At 42.7% G+C, this 19,552-nt stretch overlaps 1 protein-coding gene across 1 annotated transcript in view; it reads right to left on the minus strand.

Moving 5' to 3' along the window:
* Positions 1-6,170: 6,170 nt before the first annotated feature.
* The window catches only part of LOC137524712 (actin-related protein 2/3 complex subunit 1B-B), a 144,727-nt gene continuing 131,345 nt past the window's right edge, over positions 6,171-19,552 (minus strand). The window contains exons 8-10 of the mRNA XM_068244875.1: positions 15,022-15,218; positions 10,988-11,078; positions 6,171-9,013 (exon numbers count right to left, since the gene is read on the minus strand). Coding sequence (XP_068100976.1) covers positions 8,975-9,013; positions 10,988-11,078; positions 15,022-15,218 — 327 coding nt within the window. The 3' untranslated portion in view covers positions 6,171-8,974. The remainder of the gene's footprint in view (positions 9,014-10,987; positions 11,079-15,021; positions 15,219-19,552) is intronic.

The following is a 19,552-nucleotide window of genomic DNA, read 5'->3' on the forward strand; positions in this document are numbered from 1 at the left end:
ACACACATACAATTTTGATTAGCCAATTTTAGCTCTGTTCATAAAATTCATTGTCTGTTGGCCCACTTACTGCACGGGGGTGGTAAAATTGGGGGTCAGTGATTGACCAATCAAAAATTTATGTGCGTATACATCTTTGATCTATGCCTATACTGATTGTAAATTATCTAAATAAGGGACAGGGGGCTCCATCCAATATTTCGATGGGCAGGCCCGTTATCTGTAGCTTACACCGCTGCTATGTTCATGTACATTTGGCCCCACCCATGGCCACGCCCACTCACCTCATGGCCTCGCCCATTTTTTGCCGGTTAATTTGTCCAAAACATAGTTCCTTCTCAGATCTGAAGCCCAACATCATTGCAACCCAGCAGAAAGCCCACCAGACACTTTACTTACTCTGCCAACTGAGGAAGTTCGGCATGGCCCAAGAGATTCTGACAAGCTTCTACTCCGCCAACAATGAATTTATCCTCTGCTCTTCCATCTTGGTCTGGGATGTTGGCGCCAGTGTCACGCACAAAACTACAGAGTCATCAGGTCGGCTGAGAGGATCATTGGGAGACCACTCCCCTCACTTGCCCTCCTACACAACAAAAGAGTATGATCTAGGGCACTGAGGATCACCAACGAACCCTCACACCCAGGCCATTACTACTTCAGTCTGCTTGCATCGGGCTGGAGGCTTTGGCCATCTTTGCAAGGACCGCTAGACACAGGAACTCTTTCTTACCCCTCGGCTGTCAGCCTCTTAAATTCCCTCCACATATTCCCATCAGCGCACCCCCCTTCCCCAATGAGCTTCGACTCGGGCTGTGTCACAGCCATCCAGTCAACCGGCCCACAAGACTAATTGATCGGCCAATTCAATGTTACATTTTGGAACTGTTATGTATAATGTAAACTGCTGCTCCTGTTGTTCTCTGCTGTCTATCTATGTCTTCTTCTTGAGCTACATGTATTGTGCCAAACTCAAGTCATGCTTGGCGAAATAAATGATTCTGATCATAATCTGATCAAAGAGGAATGTATCTGATAGAATTCTCCAACACGCTATACACAGATTTTTAATAGATTGCAGCATGAAACCCATTAAAAATCTATCTAATTGCAGTATTGCACTGTTCGATGCAGTGCAACGCTATGGGCTGTTGATCTGCCTTTGCTACAGACTCGCCAATCGATATCTTCTGTCCAGTATGATAGACTGATTCAATCGATTTCAACCAAAAATCTATTGATTTATCGATCGGGCTCTCATGTTGGGCTTCATTTTCTAGACCGCCTCTGCCAGACTGAAAAATGCATGCCCTGCATCCAAGACAAGTGCTAACATTTATTAAACTAGGAGGTACTTTAGCTTCCAATATGGTTTGCATGCAAAGTATATTATACTAAAGTACCTCCTAGTTTAATAAATGTTAGCACTTGTCTTGGATGCAGGGCATGCATTTTGCAGTCTGGCAGAGGCGGTGTCTGCCTGTGCGATTAACCATTCAATTGCAGCATGTGTTTAGGGATGCGCAGCCTTTTCCCCCTCCACCTTTCCTTAACTTTGTAACTATGTAACTGTCAGGTTATCTGCTCCCAGCCCCTCCTCCTGAGTTTCCTGTTTGCATGATAAGTAGTAGCAGATTTGCTTATGATTTGCATCTGAATTGAATGCGAAGTGTGTAGAAAGTCTATATAGGTGCTACACACTGAGCTGGTGGTCATTTCATGCAAAGTATATTATACTAGACACTTGCGCCACGGTGAGGCAGACCTCCGGGCAAGTGACCTAACCTAAATTTAAAACCTCGGGAACAGCTAAGCAGAAAAAAATGTGTAACTTACATTTGGTAGAACAGCGAGGAGAACGCCAGCGCATACCACTAAGGCTGCATCCGAAATGACCACCAGCTCAGTGTGTAGCACCTATATAGACTTTCTACACACTTCGCATTCAATTCAGATGCAAATCATATGCAAATCTGCTACTACTTATCATGCAAACAGGAAACTCAGGAGGAAGGGCTGGGAGCAGCTAACCTGACAGTTACAAAGTTAAGGAAAGGTGGGGGGGAAAGGCTGCGCATCCCTAAACACATGCTGCAATTGAATGGTTAATCGCACAGGCATACACCGCCTCTGCCAGACTGAAAAATGCATGCCCTGCATCCAAGACAAGTGCTAACATTTATTAAACTAGGCGGTACTTTAGCTTCCAATATGGTTTGCATGCAAAGTATATTATACTAGACACTTGCGTCATCTCAGAAGCAGCCTTAGTGGTATGCGCTGGCGTTCTCCTCGCTGTTCTACCAAATGTAAGTTACACATTTTTTTCTGCTTAGCTGCTCCCGAGGTTTTAAATTTAGGTTAGGTCACTTGCCCGGAGGTCTGCCTCACCGTGGCGCAAGTGTCTAGTATAATATACTTTGCATGCAAACCATATTGGAAGCTAAAGTACCGCCTAGTTTAATAAATGTTAGCACTTGTCTTGGATGCAGGGCATGCATTTTTCAGTCTGGCAGAGGCGGTGTATGCCTGTGCGATTAACCATTCAATTGCAGCATGTGTTTAGGGATGCGCAGCCTTTCCCCCCCACCTTTCCTTAACGTTGTAACTGTCAGGTTAGCTGCTCCCAGCCCTTCCTCCTGAGTTTCCTGTTTGCATGATAAGTAGTAGCAGATTTGCATATGATTTGCATCTGAATTGAATGTGAAATGTGTAGAAAGTCTATATAGGTGCTACACACTGAGCTGGTGGTCATTTCAGATGCAGCCTTAGTGGTATGCGCTGGCGTTCTCCTCGCTGTTCTACCAAATGTAAGTTACACATTTTTTTTCTGCTTAGCTGCTCCCGAGGTTTTAAATTTAGGTTAGGTCACTTGCCCGGAGGTCTGCCTCACCGTGGCGCAAGTGTCTAGTATAATATACTTTGCATGCAAACCATATTGGAAGCTAAAGTACCTCCTAGTTTAATAAATGTTAGCACTTGTCTTGGATGCAGGGCATGCATTTTTCAGTCTGGCAGAGGCGGTGTATGCCTGTGCGATTAACCATTCAATTGCAGCATGTGTTTAGGGATGCGCAGCCTTTCCCCCCCCCCACCTTTTCTTAACTATTTATATACTATCTATGCTCACAACATAGTAACTGTCATGCTCAAATATTACCTTTACAACATGCTGTGCGCTTACAAGGCAATGTAAACATTTAAATTGGCAGAGAAGCATAGTTTCATTGGCCGCTAGTCTAATTTAGGGGACCCGCCACTAATCCCTATAGACTAGTATCGCTCTGTTTAAAACACAACAAATTGCTGGGGGTAGGATTAATACAACCACACAAAAAGGATATTCACCTAACATATACATAAAGTTATCAGAAAGGTGAATTTCACAGAGTGGGAGCTGTGGAACGGACACACTCCCGTCTCCGGTGGCCATCTTAATTTTTCAGTGCCCATTTAGTCTATCTCCTCATTGGAGGAGATTTAGCTAGGGGTGTGACAGGTTTTGTAAAGGAAGAAAAAAAATTGTGTAATGACATAGAATAAAAAGTAGAAAAATGCATAAACTAATGTAAAGGAAATTATAAAAATGAATGGTAATGGGATTGAATTTTATGTCATTTATTATTAATTTCTTTATTTTTTTTTATTATTATAATAACTTATTTTCTTGTTTTTATGTGATATTACCTGCTTCAGTAGAATCACGCTTCCCCTGCCTGCTCACTTCGCTCGCTGGGCTTCAGGCTGGAAACTCGGGTTGCCAGTTTTGTGGCGATGTGCAATCTCCACTACCCAAAGAGAACAAAAAGTTGTCCAAGTGACGTGAGGACCGAGCCTACAGCCCATCGAGTGAAGCGAGCGGGAAAAGGGACAGTGATTTCACTACAGCAGGTAATTTATTTATCTTTTTTATAATAATTTATTTACTTTAATAAATGACTATTTTTTTACAATAATATTTTATTAAATTATTAAATACATAATTTTATTAATTTATTTTGTCATGTATTACTTATTTCCTTTGTACTTTAGTGCCGTTGGAATGAATTGTTATTTTACTGCGACTAGGCAGTAGCACTAGCTAATTTTCCTCCAATAATGAGACAACAAAAAAAAAAAGGCACTGAAGAGCTAAGATGGCTGCCGTAGACGGGAGTACGGTTGTTCAGTGGCTCCTACTCAGTGAGTTACAACTCTTTCTGATAACTTAATTCGTTAGCTGAATTTCTAAGCTACACAAGGATATCACTTTTATGTGGTTTTATTAATCCTACCGCCAGCAATTTGTTGTGTTTTAAACAGAACGGCGCTAGTCTATGAGAATTTGGGGTGGGTCTCTTAAACTAGACTAGCACCATTTAATTGTACTGTATACTGCACTGTAAGGTCGCACTGCACATCTGATGTGCGTTGTGACTTTTCTGCACCATTGGGTTGTGATCTTACTACAACACAACATGCATAGTATGAAAGGAAAACTTAAAGGAGTAATGTAGGGGGCTAGGGGGAAAAAGAGTTGAACTCACCACTCGAATATAGGTCAACCTCATGTATAAGTCAACTCCAATATTTGACCCTCTTAAGCCATAATTTTTTATAAGTACAAATCTACCCAGCAAGTTAATGGCTGCATTAGTGGATCAGGAAGAATTTATAGCTGATCTTGGGGACCAGAACTGCATAAAGTGTTCCAGCCATTAACCCCTCCTGTCCTTAAATTGCAGCCACTATTATTCACTCCCCTTCTTACAGCTCAGTATACCCCCTCCCCCCCCCCCAATCCCCTTCCTTGGTCAGGGCTTTCAGATCTGTGTCTTCTTGTCATTTGCTTTATAAAAAAAAGTGTCCCTTACCACTAGGTAAGTTGCTGCAAATGGGAATGTCACAAATAGTACATACAATACTCAGTGTTGCTTGTGACTCGTGTATAAGTCAGCCTCTACAATTAATTTAACAGTCTCCCGCAGATGTTCTCGGCGCTTCACTTCTGTAACTTCACTTCTGCTTCTTTAAAGTTGCAAAACCACTGAGCCTGCACGCCCGCGTCCTCGCTTGATGATGGCACTGGGAGCATACTGTGGTCTGTGTAGTACGCTCCTGGTGATGTCAGCGGGAGTGAGGACGCGGCTGCGAAGGTGCAGCGGTTTTGCAACTTTAAAGTCACAAATTACGAAAGTGAACTGGCGGCGGGGACCAGAGCATCGGCAAGTGACTGTGCGGGCACAGGACGTCTGCAGGGGACCGTTAGAAGACCCAGGTAAGTTCAACTCTTTTTGCTCCCTACAGTACACCTTTAAAAAAAAAGACTCTGATCAGTAAGTTAGTTAAAGCACACCTGAACTGTGTTACCTTGAGGCCCCTTTAGTGTCTGTCCCTTCCCTTGTGCCGCTGTCGACCCTTATAAACATGTTCCGACCTAGCTGGGTTGCAGCTGTCTGCATGCCTTCTCGATCATGCTTGCATTGCCTGCAGCATTCTGCTCATGTCCGGTTACAACTCTTTGCGAGCTGCACATGCACAGAACGCTTCCAACAATGGCATGCACCGTAGCTGCGATCCAGCCAGGTTGGAGTTTTTTATGAAGGGTGACAGCCCTAAAATGGAGGAGACCAAGAAGACAATAAGGGGACTCATAAAGATTACAGGTGGCTGAAAGAAGCCATAGGCATGTAGAGGTCAACTTTTTTGATCCGGTTCAGAGGTGCTTTAAAATACAGTTCTGAAATCCACGCCTATCCCTGTCAATGTTTACATTACAGAAACCATCCATGAGCAGCCAGTACACCTCTACACTTACGTTATTAGCATTTCAACAGAGTTATGCTTATGAGTTTAAAGTGAACCTAAACTGAGAGGGATATGGATGTTTCCTTTTAAAGAATACCAGTTGCCTGGCAGTCCTGCTGATCTCTTTGGCTGCTGTAGTGGCTGAATCACACACCTGAAACAAGCATGCAGCTAATCCAGTCTTACTTCAGTCAAAGCACCTGATCTGCAAGCTTGTTCAGGGGCTGTGGCTAAAAGTATTAGAGACACAGGATCAGCGGGAGAGTCAGGCAACTGGTATTACGAGGAAAAATCCATATCCTTCTCCGTTTAGGTTCACTTTAAGGATTCAATTTAACCAGTAAACACAGGGTCAAAGAAAATTATTCAAGCAGAGATCAGCACAGTGTTCTTACTTGTATTGTAGATTGTGGGGTTGACATGCAAGTGCATTACTGATCTCATGGCCTATTTTTAAGTTATTTTAAACACACTTAAAGCTAAAGGAGAGGGAAGGCGCTGGGTCCTATACAGTCTTTCCCGCTCCTCTCCTGGTGCCCTTGGTGCACCGGTGCCCCCCCCCCCCCCAAGTCCTCCTGAAGACAGGTGGCTCCATACTGTGCACACACGAGTGCGTTCGCGCATACGTAGTATGAAGAGGCTCGTCTTCAGAAGCACTCGGACACCTGGAGACTTTCTGAAAACTCCTTCATCAGGGGAGTGAGCAGTATTTGACTAAATTATTATTAATACTGCTCCCGGGGACAGCACTGCACTGAGAGCACCGGGAGAGAGATGGCTCTATAGGACCCAGAGCCTTCCCTCTTCATATGTAAGTATTTGGCTTTTTTATATACTGTACTCCCATTGAGTTTAAAGAGACTGTAAGAAATTTTTCAGCCTTAGTTCTTCTATCCTATAAGTTCCTATGCCTGTTCTAATGTGCTCTGGCTTACTGCAGCCTTTCCTAATTGCACTGTCTCTACAATAAAGCTTATCTCCTTTCCTCTGTCGTGTCTGTCGGGCTAAGGCTTGAATGTGTGGAATGTGCAGGGCTGCTTGTGATTGGATAGAAGCGATACACACCCTCTGCAGGCCCCCTGCACACTCTGTATGACTCACACACTCTGTTTATGTGAGCCTATTACAAGCTGGTTAGTTTGTTTGTAAACACTGCCTAAAACTGTTAATTACAAGCCAGGATTGCAGCAGAGAGTGGCAGAAACAGCACAGAGGGGCACAGGAGAAAATAAAGAATAGAATGGTATGCTTTTTAGTGTAAGAATATTAAGAGTACAGATTCTCTTTAAGTGTACACTTACAAAGTCATTTCTTGATCTTGAAAAAGGCACTTTGGTCCATGTTTATTCCAGTTCAGGTCTGTCACAACTGTAGCCAATAACATGCATTTTGCTTATATTTTATAATATTTTGCTTATATGACTTGATTGTGATGGGGTAATGTTGGAGGAGTATGCTGTCCTAGAAGACAGGCATAGCTAAACAAATTGGCAACTATGTTAAATCAAAAGATTTTTCCATCTTCAAGATGGCAATTGTATCATGAAGCAAAACTTGTAAGAAAGCAGTTCCTGTTGGGTTGGCACCTGCACTTAGCTATAACATAGCCAATGCTGACACCCAGGGAGGTTATACATTGTTATTTTGGACATGAGAGGTTAATTTGGATGCCAGAATTAGGCTATTATATATCTGAAGTATTGGCTGTCAGGATTTCAGCTCCCTGTGCTTGGATTTGCTGTTAGGTTTGACAATGAAAGGTACAGTAACTTAGGGTTAGGTATTGTTTACAGGGCCGGATTTAGGCCAAGGCCACCTAGGCCATGGCCTAGGGCACCACAGGAGCAAGGGCACCAAAGCAGCAGGCTAAACTGGTGCAGCATTTGCAAGCTTGCAAATGCTGCAATGCAGGAAGATCAGCGCCTGTGCAGCAGCCATCTTGCTCTCTGTGCACGCTTGCATTGTGGCTGGTGGCTATGGACTTGGGCAGCATTGGAGAAGGAAAGGAGAAGGAAGCTTCTGCACTGGAAACGAATGGAGAAATGAGTGACACTGATGGCTGCTGCAGTGTGAAGGCGAGCTGGCTACCTATACTGAAAGGAGGGGTGGGAAAAAGAGGGATTAAGGGAGTCATCTGGCTACCTATATTGGAGGAAAAGGGGGGAGGGGTCATCTGGCTACCTATACTGGGGGTGTCATCAGGCTACCTGTACTAGAGGGAAGGAGGGAGGGGTCATCTGGCTACCTATACTGGGGGGAGGGGTCATCTCACTACCTATACTGAAGGGTGGTGGCTCTGGTGACAGTGGCCTTGGGCGGTAAAGAGTATAAATTCGGCCCTGATTGTTTAGGATGGACAGTGTTAGGAGATAGTGTAAGGGGAGGTCAACTTTAACTTAAGATGTTAGAAGTAAATGGTTACAGTTAAGCATCAGGATGAGGTCATGAATCTGGGTGGCTGTTAAACTTAGATGTCATGAAAGGGTAACCTTATGATGTAAGGGGTAACAAGAAGTGATTAATACTAGGGGTATGTCAGAAAGGGGTTAACACAAAGGGCCCTTTCACATTTGCGTCACAGGAAAACGCTGCATCCTCTTGCAGAAGCAGTGATTGTCCTATCACATTGATTGCGGGGCGGCGGCTCCCGGCAGGATGACACAAGAGTAGCTGTGTATCCTGTAACCAGAAAGTGAGGCATACTTTCATTGTAAAGTATGCCTCACTGTATGGGCACACCACAGCGGTAATGTACAGTGCGATCTTTCGGGACCATTGTGGTGTGATTGAAGAACAATTGCACTACAACGGAATGTATCATATGTGAAAGGAGCCCAAGACAAAAAAGTGTTTAGTTTTTTTTCACCAAATAAAAATGCACCGCATTGGCATATGATTTGCTGATACTTGGTGCCCGCACCAAATGCTGCATCACCTAGCCAAAATCTACCTCACTCAGCATTGTGCTGTTAAACAACCTTTTATAAATTGGCTCAGAGTATTTCTTCTGAATATTAGTTATTTTTGGTGCAGTGAATTACATGTCATTAGCAGAGTATTTATATATGAAGCTTATATGTGAACATAACGAGACTACAATAGGGAACATGAAGCGCTGCATAAAGTAATCATTTGGAGTGCCACAGGGTAGCTGCTTATTGCTGCTGCATTACTTCATTTCTTGTCCTCATTTTATTTTCAAATCTTTCATTGCAGATTCCAGACTCTAAAGAGACAAAGAGAGAGAATACATCAACCTTTTTACCATCAATCTCTTTATCTTAAATTGTTATAAAGGTTCTCCACTTATATGAACCTGTTTTATACTATAGCTACCAAATGAATGCTGTTGACACTCCTGGCCTAATGTCAGGAACAATGGGATCTAGATTTGAAGAGTTCTTTTTTTTTTTTTTTTTTAAACTGTCAGTAGTAGTGAATGATAATTGTGCAGTCTACTCTCAATTTCTTATCTTTAGCTCAGGGCTAACTACAGACCATGTAGTTGGTTGATTGCTTTATGGGATAAAATTAATCCGAAAGTTGGAAAATATGATTGCATTTGAAGAAAGAATCGTTCAGTAAATGTGAACATTTCATAGTTGCCAAGTAATCACTTGCGATCATTCAAATCGCATCAAAAGATCGCATTTAGTGAAAAATTGTACCGGGCATCTTAAAGTGAACCGAGCATCATTTTTAACACCCAGGGCAGCTCTATAGCAAATTAAAAATGCATTCTAAAAATGTGGTTTATTATTAAAAAAACTTTAATTTTACCTCATTTTTTTACATCTAAGAGTTAAATTAGCCACTTTGTCCTTCAGCAAAGGACCTGCGGTCCCTGAGCAGGAGATGGTGAACACAGATAAGAAATCACCTCTTTAGACTTAATTGACCACAAACAAACCCCCATTGTACTTCAAACAGAAAACATCAGTTACAGTTGAAGAATGTCACACCTAGCCTGGGTAACAGCAGTTGTAAAACAGCAGGGGTTGAGCTTCTGAACAATGGCAGCCCTTGCAGCTATTTGAAGCCAGGAGCTGCTTGGATCCCTTTAACTCCCTACCAAGTAAGTGCAGCCAACTGCCACAACAAGTGTGGCATAACCTCCCCCCCTTCAAGTAAGTGTGGCTAGTATTTATCTCCCTGACCTCCTCCACACTCAACCCAATACCATTAGCCATTGTGACTAATTAAACATCAGTCACACACATGACCCTGAGGAAGGTTGTGGAGAAGGACCGATTCCAGACCTTGGGGGACCTGCGAAAGCAGTGGACTGAGTCTGGAGTAGAAACATCCAGAGCCACCGTGTACAGGCGTTTGCAGGAAATGGGCTACAGGTGCCGCATTCCCCAGGCCAAGCCACTTTTGAACCAGAAACAGCGGCAGAAGCGACTGATCTGGGCTACAGAGAAGCAGCACTGGACCGTTGCTCAGTGGTCCAAAGTACTTTTTTCGGATGAAAGCAACTTTTGCATGTCATTCGGAAATCAAGGTGCCAGAGTTTGAAGGAAGACTGGGGAGAGGGAAATGCCAAAATGCCTGAAGTCCAGTGTCAAGTACCCACAGTCAGTGATGGTCTGGGGTGCCATGTCAGCTGCTGGTGTTGGTCCACTGTGTTTTATCAAGGGCAGGGTCAATGCAGCTAGCTATCAGGAGATTTTGGAGCACTTCATGCTTCCATCTGCTGAAAAGCTTTATGGAGATGAAGATTTAATTTTTCAGCACGACCTCCATAACACCTGAGCAGTGCCACAGGCTGATTGCCTCCATGCCACACCGCATTGAAGCAGTCATTTCTGCAAAAGGATTCCTGACCAAGTATTGAGTGCATAACTGAACATAATTATTTGAAGGTTGACTTTTTTTGTTTTAAAAACACTTTTCTTTTATTGGTCGGATGAAATATGCTAATTTTTTGAGATAGGAATTTGGGGTTTTCATGAGCTGTATGCCAAAATCATCAATATTAAAACAATAAAAGGCTTGAACTACTTCAGTTGTGTGTAATTAATCCAAAATATATGAAAGTCTAATGTTTATCAGTACATTACAGAAAATAATGAACTTTATCAGAATATGCTAATTTGTTTAGAAGGACCTGTATGTACCATACTAATGTACTACAGTGCTTTGTTGCAATACATGGTGATATACAATAGCTTAATGTACGTATATAGTTACTTCTCACCTTTATATCCCAAATGCACATTCCTCCATCCATTCCAGTTGTACAAAACTTGGAACACTTTGCTTTTCCTCCACTCAGCACAGAGATCTGACTGCAATGAAAAAGAGAGAGGGGTAATTTAGTTATCAGCTATACAACAAAGAAAATAAAGCATGATGATCAAATGGTATATACAGTATATATAAGACAATGTACAAGAGACATTATTGTGGGGAAAAAACATTTCTTAGCTTTTATTTACATTTGAGCAAAAAAGTGTCCAGTCCAAAATTATTCATACCCTTCACAAACTGTCACAGGATACTGTGGGAAAATCTAAAGTTATGTATCATCCCAAATAGTTTAAGCTGTTCTAAAGCATCCTAGTTACCCTGATTATTTGGGAACAGCTGTTTTAATTAACGCAACAAGTTAAAAACAGCAGCTCTCTGCAGTTGGTTTGTGGACAGTCATTGCTAAACCAAAGGAGCTCAGTGAGGATCTGCACATTGTAGCTGCTCACAAGTCAGGAAAGGGTTACAAGGCCATTTCTAAATGTTTTCATGTTCCTTCCAGTGGCTACAGCGCAAAGTATTATTAAAAAATACAAGATATTCTGTACTGTGGAAAATCTCAGAGGATGGGGTCTGAAGCCAAAAGTGACACCTGCACTGGCCAGTTGGATCTTTAGAGAGGTGAAAAAGAATCCAAGGATCACCACCAAGGCCGTCCTGGTGAATCTAGGCTCTGATGATGCCAATGTCTCAAGGCAGACAATGCAATGGACACTGCATATTCAGGCCCGGATTTACCTCTCAGGAGCCTATAGGCACAGATGTACAGGCACCTTAGACTTCCCCCTTCATAAGCCTACAAACCCCCACCAAACTGCTCCACAAGTGTACTGGCTGTCACTTCTCCCTTGCCCGTCATAGGTGGCTACAAGTGCCGCTTAGTATTAGGCAGCCAGAAGTACTCTCAATATTTATTAGCTAGAGGTACCCCCAAGTATGAGGTAGCTAGAGGAACCTCAGTATTAAAGAGAACCAGAGATGAAGCACCCTCTTGTATTTTACCTTATAAATCAGTGGGAACATGACAGTAAACACCTAATCTGCTCTTTGTTTCATTGTTCTCTGTGTAATCTGACTGTTATCACCTCTGATAAGAATCCCCGACTGAGAAGTCAGGCTGCTCCGTCTAGCTTTGCTACAGAAAGATTATAGCTAAGTCTGTCTTCTGTGGTGTTATTTCAAGCCCAAGCCTGCCCCCTTGTGGCTTTGCTATAATGACTCAGCAATAATCATTCCCAGCAAAGCCAGATTTAATTGCTCAGTCTGGGATTCTTGTGACTGCTGAAAACAGACACTTTTAGCAGTGAGGGTGAAACAGAGAGCATGGTAAGTGTTTTCTCTAATGTTCTTACTGATATACATGGTAAAATACACAAGGGTGCTTCCTCTCTGGTTCCCTTTAAGCAGCTAGAGGTACTCCTGGCTGAAGGGAGATGTCGTCAGTGGAATGCCGAGTGCTGGTTTAGTAACCTCTCGTTTTCACTCTGCTCAAGACTCTGCATAGGGAAGGGAGGGAGCTGTCTTTTCATCATCAGGTGCCTGTAGGCACGTGCCTACAGTGCCTTATGGTAAATTCGGCCCTGTGCATACTGCTGGGTTCCACAGATGCAGACCGAGGAGGACGCCACACCTCCAGATAAGGCACACAAAAGCTTGCTTGGCTCTTGCAAATGCTCATCTGGAAGAATAAGACTTCTGGTCTTCTGTGTTATGGTCAGATGAAACAAAAATTGAATTGTTTGGTCACAATGATGTTTCCTTCATTTGGTGTAAAAAAGGAAAAGCCTTTAACCCAAAGAACACCATCCCCACTGTCAAAGGTGGTGGTGGGAACCTAATGTTTTTGTTTTTTTAGGAGGGGATTAGCCAATGGACCAGGGAGCCTAAACACAGTAAACGGCTCCATGAAAAAAAGAGCAATACATGAGGATTCTCAATGACAACATCAGGCAGTCTGCAGAGAAATTTGGCCTTGGGCAAGCATGACAATGACCCAAAACACACAGCAAAAGTGGTGAAGAAATAGTTAGCAGACAAGAACATTAATGTTTTGGAGTGGCCCAGTTAGAGTCCTGACTTGAATCCAATTGAGAATCAGTTGAGGGAGCTAAAGACCAGGGTGATGGCAAGAAGACCTTCCAACCTGCTAAAGATGAATGGGCAAAAATACCACGTGGAGACATGCAAAAAGCTGGTCTGCAATTATAGGAAGCAGTTGATTGCTGTAATAGCCAAAATACAAGAGTGATGACAGTTACCCAAATTTAATAACAGTAAAATACAGTGTAGAAGACAAAACAATCAGTTGGAGGCTAAAGGCATCTCAAAGTAATAAATACAAAATACTATCATATCATGGAAGTGTTCTCTAATTTTAATTTAGTGATATGCAGGATTGCAATTTGCAATCTTGTGCTGTTCCAGTGAGGTGAATATTGGAAACCATGTATGCACGTTTATTTCCCTATACATCACCATAGCCGCTGCCTCAAGTGTGCTCTTCTTCTTTTCTCTGCTGCTAATATCTTCTGGCCCATGGGTTTTGTTTTTTTACAGCCAATACGAGCAAATGCTGTATCTTGGTAACAAAGATACAAAATAATGGACAAAGGACACACATGAGGCAGCAGTTCAATTGAGGACAAGCACAAAGTTTACTATTAGATTTTCATAATAATTAGTATAAATCCATATCATAATAATTAGCATAATTCTCAATCATTATTTGCAAATCATAAACAATACTACTACTGACTATTTTGGACTTTGGCACATGTAGATTTGGGCAAGACATGTACATTAGTCCAATTGCAGGGAGTTCCTGACTTGTGAATGGCACTGACGGGTAGTGTTTGTAAAAGATAGCTGGCAGTCTAAGGGTTAATAAAATTTTTGATTTGTACTTACCTCAAATAAATTCTATAGCCTAGTTTTACTGAACTCAATATGTTAAATAGGTAAGTTTTCAAGAATGATCCCATTTTACAGATTTACTTTGAAGGACCCAGGCACTTTGAACATTTCTACCATCATCTTTCCACTTTCCCCATGATATCACAACCATCTGCTTCTGGACAGTGGAGCTGGGAAAGAGCCCCATGCCCATACCACTAAATGAATGGTCTCTACAAAGGGAAGGGGAGGCTTTAGCTTAACCTTTTGCAGACTATCTGCCAATTTATGGACTATTTGGGTCAATACTGTTTAGGGAGGCCCAATGCTAGTAGGCTTTGCATCCCCTGGAGAATACCAGGTAACCAACATTAAAGTGGATCCGAGATAAACTTTTACTCATTGCATAATTGTGTTCCTTTCATATAGTTTATAGGGCATTCCTCAAGCCAAATACTTTTTTTGTTTTGTTTTAATACTGTAATTCCCTATAAACTAAACAAGCCTCGCCCACAGCTCCTTTTGTGTCTTGGCACTGTAGCGAGGGCTTATGGGAGCTCAGTCTGGGCAGGAGGAGGAGGTTACTAGCCATTGATTTCAGAGGTAGAGGGGAGGAGGGAGGAGGAGATGGGACTGAATTTACACACAGGCAAGCGGATAGCATCTCCAGCCCTCAGCCTGTGACAATGTGACAAAAAGAACATGGCTGCCCTCATTGTATCATAGGAATAAATAATCATAAACTTTTGAAGCTGTTTGCAGCTAGATATGCTGTGTAAAATCTAAACTTTAGATAAGATATATAGACAATTTACTTGTTATAATTAGTTTTTCAACTCAGATCCGCTATAAGAAGGCTTGAGAGAGGGACACACTTTTTGTTTTAATTCAAAAAAAGGGTTTGTGTGTGTGTGGCAATTTATGGTTTGTAAATGTATGATCTCTAGTTTTTGTGAATCGCACCTTTACACTTCTTTTCTAAACCACCCTCCAAATCATTCTTCAGACCGCCAACAAAACTGATCAGAAAAAAAAAACAAAACAAATATAAACTAAAAGAATTAGATCCCTGTCTATTCAATTTATTACCTGATACTGTTTTTGTGTAGGGAGTCCAGAGCTCCAGAGTTGGTGTCAGAGCTAGCTTTCTTGTCCATATTTTGAAATCTCTCTCTTGCTGTCATTCCTTTTTGTGAGCTCTGCTTAGGGATGTCCAGCTTTCCTCCAAAACTCAGACTCCCCTTATCTTCATCATATGTAAACAACATTGGGTAGCAATCATGCCCCTGAAAAGAAATAAGATAGCGAATTAATGTTGGTGTACACTAAATACTACACACTGGCCTCAATTCACGGAGCTTTATCAAACACTTTATCAAACGTTTGATAATTTACCTCATGGGTAAAATCTAATTTTGAATTCACTAAGGTGTTATATATTCGTTCAATAAATATATAACACCTTAGTGAATTCAAAATTAGGTTTTACCCATGAAGTAAATTATCAAACGTTTGATAAAGTGTTTGATAAAGCTCCAGGAATTGAGGCCACTGTGTGTAGTCTACAGAATGTATTGTAAAAATGTAATAAAAGATTTGTAAACCGCAGTTTATAGTTAATGTTCTCAGGAAACAAAGTACAGTAAAGCCCCAATTAACCAACAGCAACGAAGATTGGCTGATGCCAGATAAGTGAAGTTTCTGGTTACTCGAGAGTCAATGTTAAAAATAGGCCTAACTAAAAAAAAACAGTACATAAAAGAGAGATTGCTAGGCACTCAGCCCCTGATTGTCGAATTGGGGGATCAATGAGACGTGAACTACCCCTGAACTTTCGATGCCCCTTCTTTCTCTGTCTCCCATATGAACTAGCCTGGCTCTCTCCCTCTATCCCCCCCCCCCCCTTCTTTTCTTCCCTTTCCATCCCCATTCTACTGTTACTCTCTTTCCCTGTTTCTCCCCTTTCCATCATTGACCCAATGGTGCTCCCAATTGTATTTGGGCTCCTTTTTCCATATCCTTACTGATACTGTTTCTCCAATTGGGAATCCCGCAATGATGGGACACTGCTGCCATGAGTGGGAGCAGGCTGTGGAAATTGCATGTATGTAGTGCAATAAGCCCATTTGGACCATCAACAGATGATCCATTCTGCACTTTGCCGGATCGGCACGTCTGTGGCCGGCCGCGTACATTGCAGTGCACGCTTTCCAGATGTGTGTACAGCCTGCAGGAATCTTCTGTGGCCCACATACACTTATGATTGCCGCCTCTAAAAGTTGTGGGAGTGCATCGAGGCTAGGGAATTTGGTCCCTTCCTGCAATGTATATTCACGTATGAAACTACGCATATGGAACACAGTGCACGAGCTTGACCCGGCCGGCATTTGCCAGTCCGGCAGCAGGTTTCACGCTCTCTCTCTGCAGTGTGGCCCCTTCTAACATTGATAGCGCTTGTCCCATCTGATTGCACATCCCTGTCATTCCTCCTTTGAAGTACTATATGTGCCCAAACTCCAACTTCGTTTTTGTTTTTGAAGTGGGGAGCCAGATCACCAACATATATGTACGATTTAGATCGTGCGATATGGATTAGATGAATACATCTAATTATGGGACTCCTCTACCCGGGGTTTCCCCCACCCTTAGAGTTTTTATGTGTAGGTCATAATATTAAAATAAATAAAATTTAAATGCGGGCGATTTTCAAAATCGCCCTGAAAACGCTTGTGCAATGATTCTCTATGAGAGAGTTCATTCTACATAGTTACATAGTTATTTTGGTTGAAAAAAGACATACGTCCATCGAGTTCAACCAGTATAAAGTACAACACCAGCCTGCTCCCTCACATATCCCTGTTGATCCAGAGGAAGGCGAAAAAACCCTTACAAGGCATGGTCCAATTAGCCCCTAAAGGGAAAAATTCCTTCCCGACTCCAGATGGCAATCAGATAAAATCCCTGGATCAACATCATTAGGCATTACCTAGTAATTGTAGCCATGGATGTCTTTCAACGCAAGGAAAGCATCTAAGCCCCCTTTAAATGCAGGTATAGAGTTTGCCATAACGACTTCCTGTGGCAATGCATTCCACATCTTAATCACTCTTACTGTAAAGAACCCTTTCCTAAATAAATGGTTAAAACGTTTTTCCTCCATGCGCAGATCATGTCCTCTAGTCCTTTGAGAAGGCCTAGGGACAAAAAGCTCATCCGCCAAGGTATTATATTGCCCTCTGATGTATTTATACATGTTAATTAGATCCCCTCTAAGGCGTCTTTTCTCTAGACTCTCATTCTCTATGAGAGAGTTTGCGATCCGCTTTTCTAAGTGGTGCTTGGGCCATTTTTGAGGTGAAGATATAGGAAAAACGCAAAATGGTCATAAAATAGCTTTTGCAAGCGAAAGCGTGATCGTTTTTTTAAAAAAAATACATGTATTTATTGTTTCCGGATTTCTTTCCAGATCAGATAACGGAAGTGCTCTGCAAAAGCGCTTACCAAAACACCTACAAAAACGAGCGAGCGCACAGAAAATCGCTGGAAAACACAAAGCTCAACGCGGACGGACACGCAAGCCAAACGCAATGTGAACAAGGCCTAAAGGATTCCTAATACCGTGCTGCCATGAGAACAGTTTAACAGCACGCAAGAAGTTAAGGAACACGATTTTTTTGCACAGTGTATAGCTGAATGAAGTAATTCACTTTCTGTAACGATCGGTGTAACACGGAGAGGATCTGATTACCGGTGATCTGCAGTATCACCGAGAATGCAGAATATACCCGATTATTGATGATCTGCAGAATCACTGAAATCAGGTATATCTTCTAACCTCTGGACACCCGAGGGATGAGAGTGTTTGGTGCAACAGTAATACTTTGAGGAATGCACTCGGAAGATGGGTGCTAGACAGTAAGAGCTACTGCTATGGATCAGATTCCTTCCCCAGGTCTGATGCTCCCCAAGGGGCGGAGCCAGGCTGAGACAGTGGGAAGGACAGAACGTGAGTGACACCAAGGGTAGTGTCACTAACAGTTCTGTGAACTATCTCTTAACAGCAGAGATAGTTCTCAAGGTCGGACAGGCCAGGTCGGAACCACACGGACAGATACATAACGGAGACAGGAGACAGAAGCAGAATCCAGGAACTTGCAGAGTTTGGCAACAAGGTATCAAAAAGACAAAGGTACAGAATCAGAGATCAGGAGAATGGTCAGGAAATGCAGAAAGTCATAACAGATAATCAACAATGCCTAGACTTGAGTGTGAGCTCCAAGATTCTCACACTCCAGGAACTAGACTAGAATAATGTGAATGATACAGATGGTACTGAATTCCTAGACTAAGGTGTGAGTTCCTTGGCCGTCAACACCTAGGAAACTGGTCTAGATAACAATACAGATAATAACAGAATTCCTAGACTAAGGTGTGAGATCCTTGGCCATCAACACCTTTGGAAACTGGTCTAATAACACAGATACAGACAAGGCCTGAGTGCTACCACGTAGTGATCGCAACGGCAGACACCAGATGAATGACCAGCACCCAGTTTATTTACACTAGCGCTCACCAGCGCCTCCCCTAAGTGCTGGACCAATGGAAGTTACTGAACTTGTCAGCTGACCAGCTTGGTCAGCTGACCCTCTTCTGACTGCCATAAAGGCCCTGCCTCTCTGCGCGCGCGTTCTCCTAAACCAGTGTGGACTACCAGTCCCAGCCACACCAGTCATGTGTTGTAATGTTTCTGCTGAGTTGGATGCGGAAACCGCCGCACCGCTGTCAGTGCGTGCGGCGTTTTCTCCGCATTCCGCATTGCTGAGAGGAGCAGGCCTATGCGAGCAACTTGCCGCATTGGACGCGGAATCCGCCGTCCTGTTGTTAGAGCATGTGGCGGTTTCTCCGCGCTCCGACTGCGTGCCAGTGCCAGCTGCCATGTTGAACGCGGAGTCAGCCGCCTCACCTTGAGTATTGGCGGCTTTTCCGCATTTTCTCACACTTTCACAAGGTTTTTTTTTTTTTACTAACATTCATGTTTAATTGCATATCCTAAGACAATGTTAACTTGCATGTAATGTTTGCTCTATATTATTAAGATATTGCCGTTATAGGCGACCTTTCACCTCTTCACACTTCACCTCTAAATAATTCCTGTCTGTGGGCTAATGGCTGGCGTGCAGGGAGTCACTAGACTTCAATCCAGAAGCTCAGACGCACTGCTATTTGCCGGGACAAACATGTAAGCAAGCGCTGTGACAGCGCAAAACGGCTGTAGTGCCCGTCCTATCTTCCCCTGGGCACTCCACCTCCACCGGCCCGAGCACATGTAACGGCACCAGGTTTGATCTCTATGTCATGCTGATCTAATTTTGTATTGATGGCTGCAACATATGGGAATAAACGCAAGTATAGAGACAGTTCCGGTCTGCATCTTTGTAAAAAACAAACAAAAAAAACAGTAATATACCCTACACTCTATATTTACCATAAACCCTTTATTATTGTTGAAATACAGTAATTAAAAATAAATTAAGAGAAAGGACAGGCTTAAAGAGAAACCGTATCCAAGAATTGAACTTCATGCCAATGAGTAGCTGATACCCCCTTTCCCATGAGAAAT

Source organism: Hyperolius riggenbachi, chromosome 7 (assembly GCF_040937935.1).
Source record: "Hyperolius riggenbachi isolate aHypRig1 chromosome 7, aHypRig1.pri, whole genome shotgun sequence".
Classification (NCBI taxonomy): Eukaryota; Metazoa; Chordata; class Amphibia; order Anura; family Hyperoliidae; genus Hyperolius; species Hyperolius riggenbachi.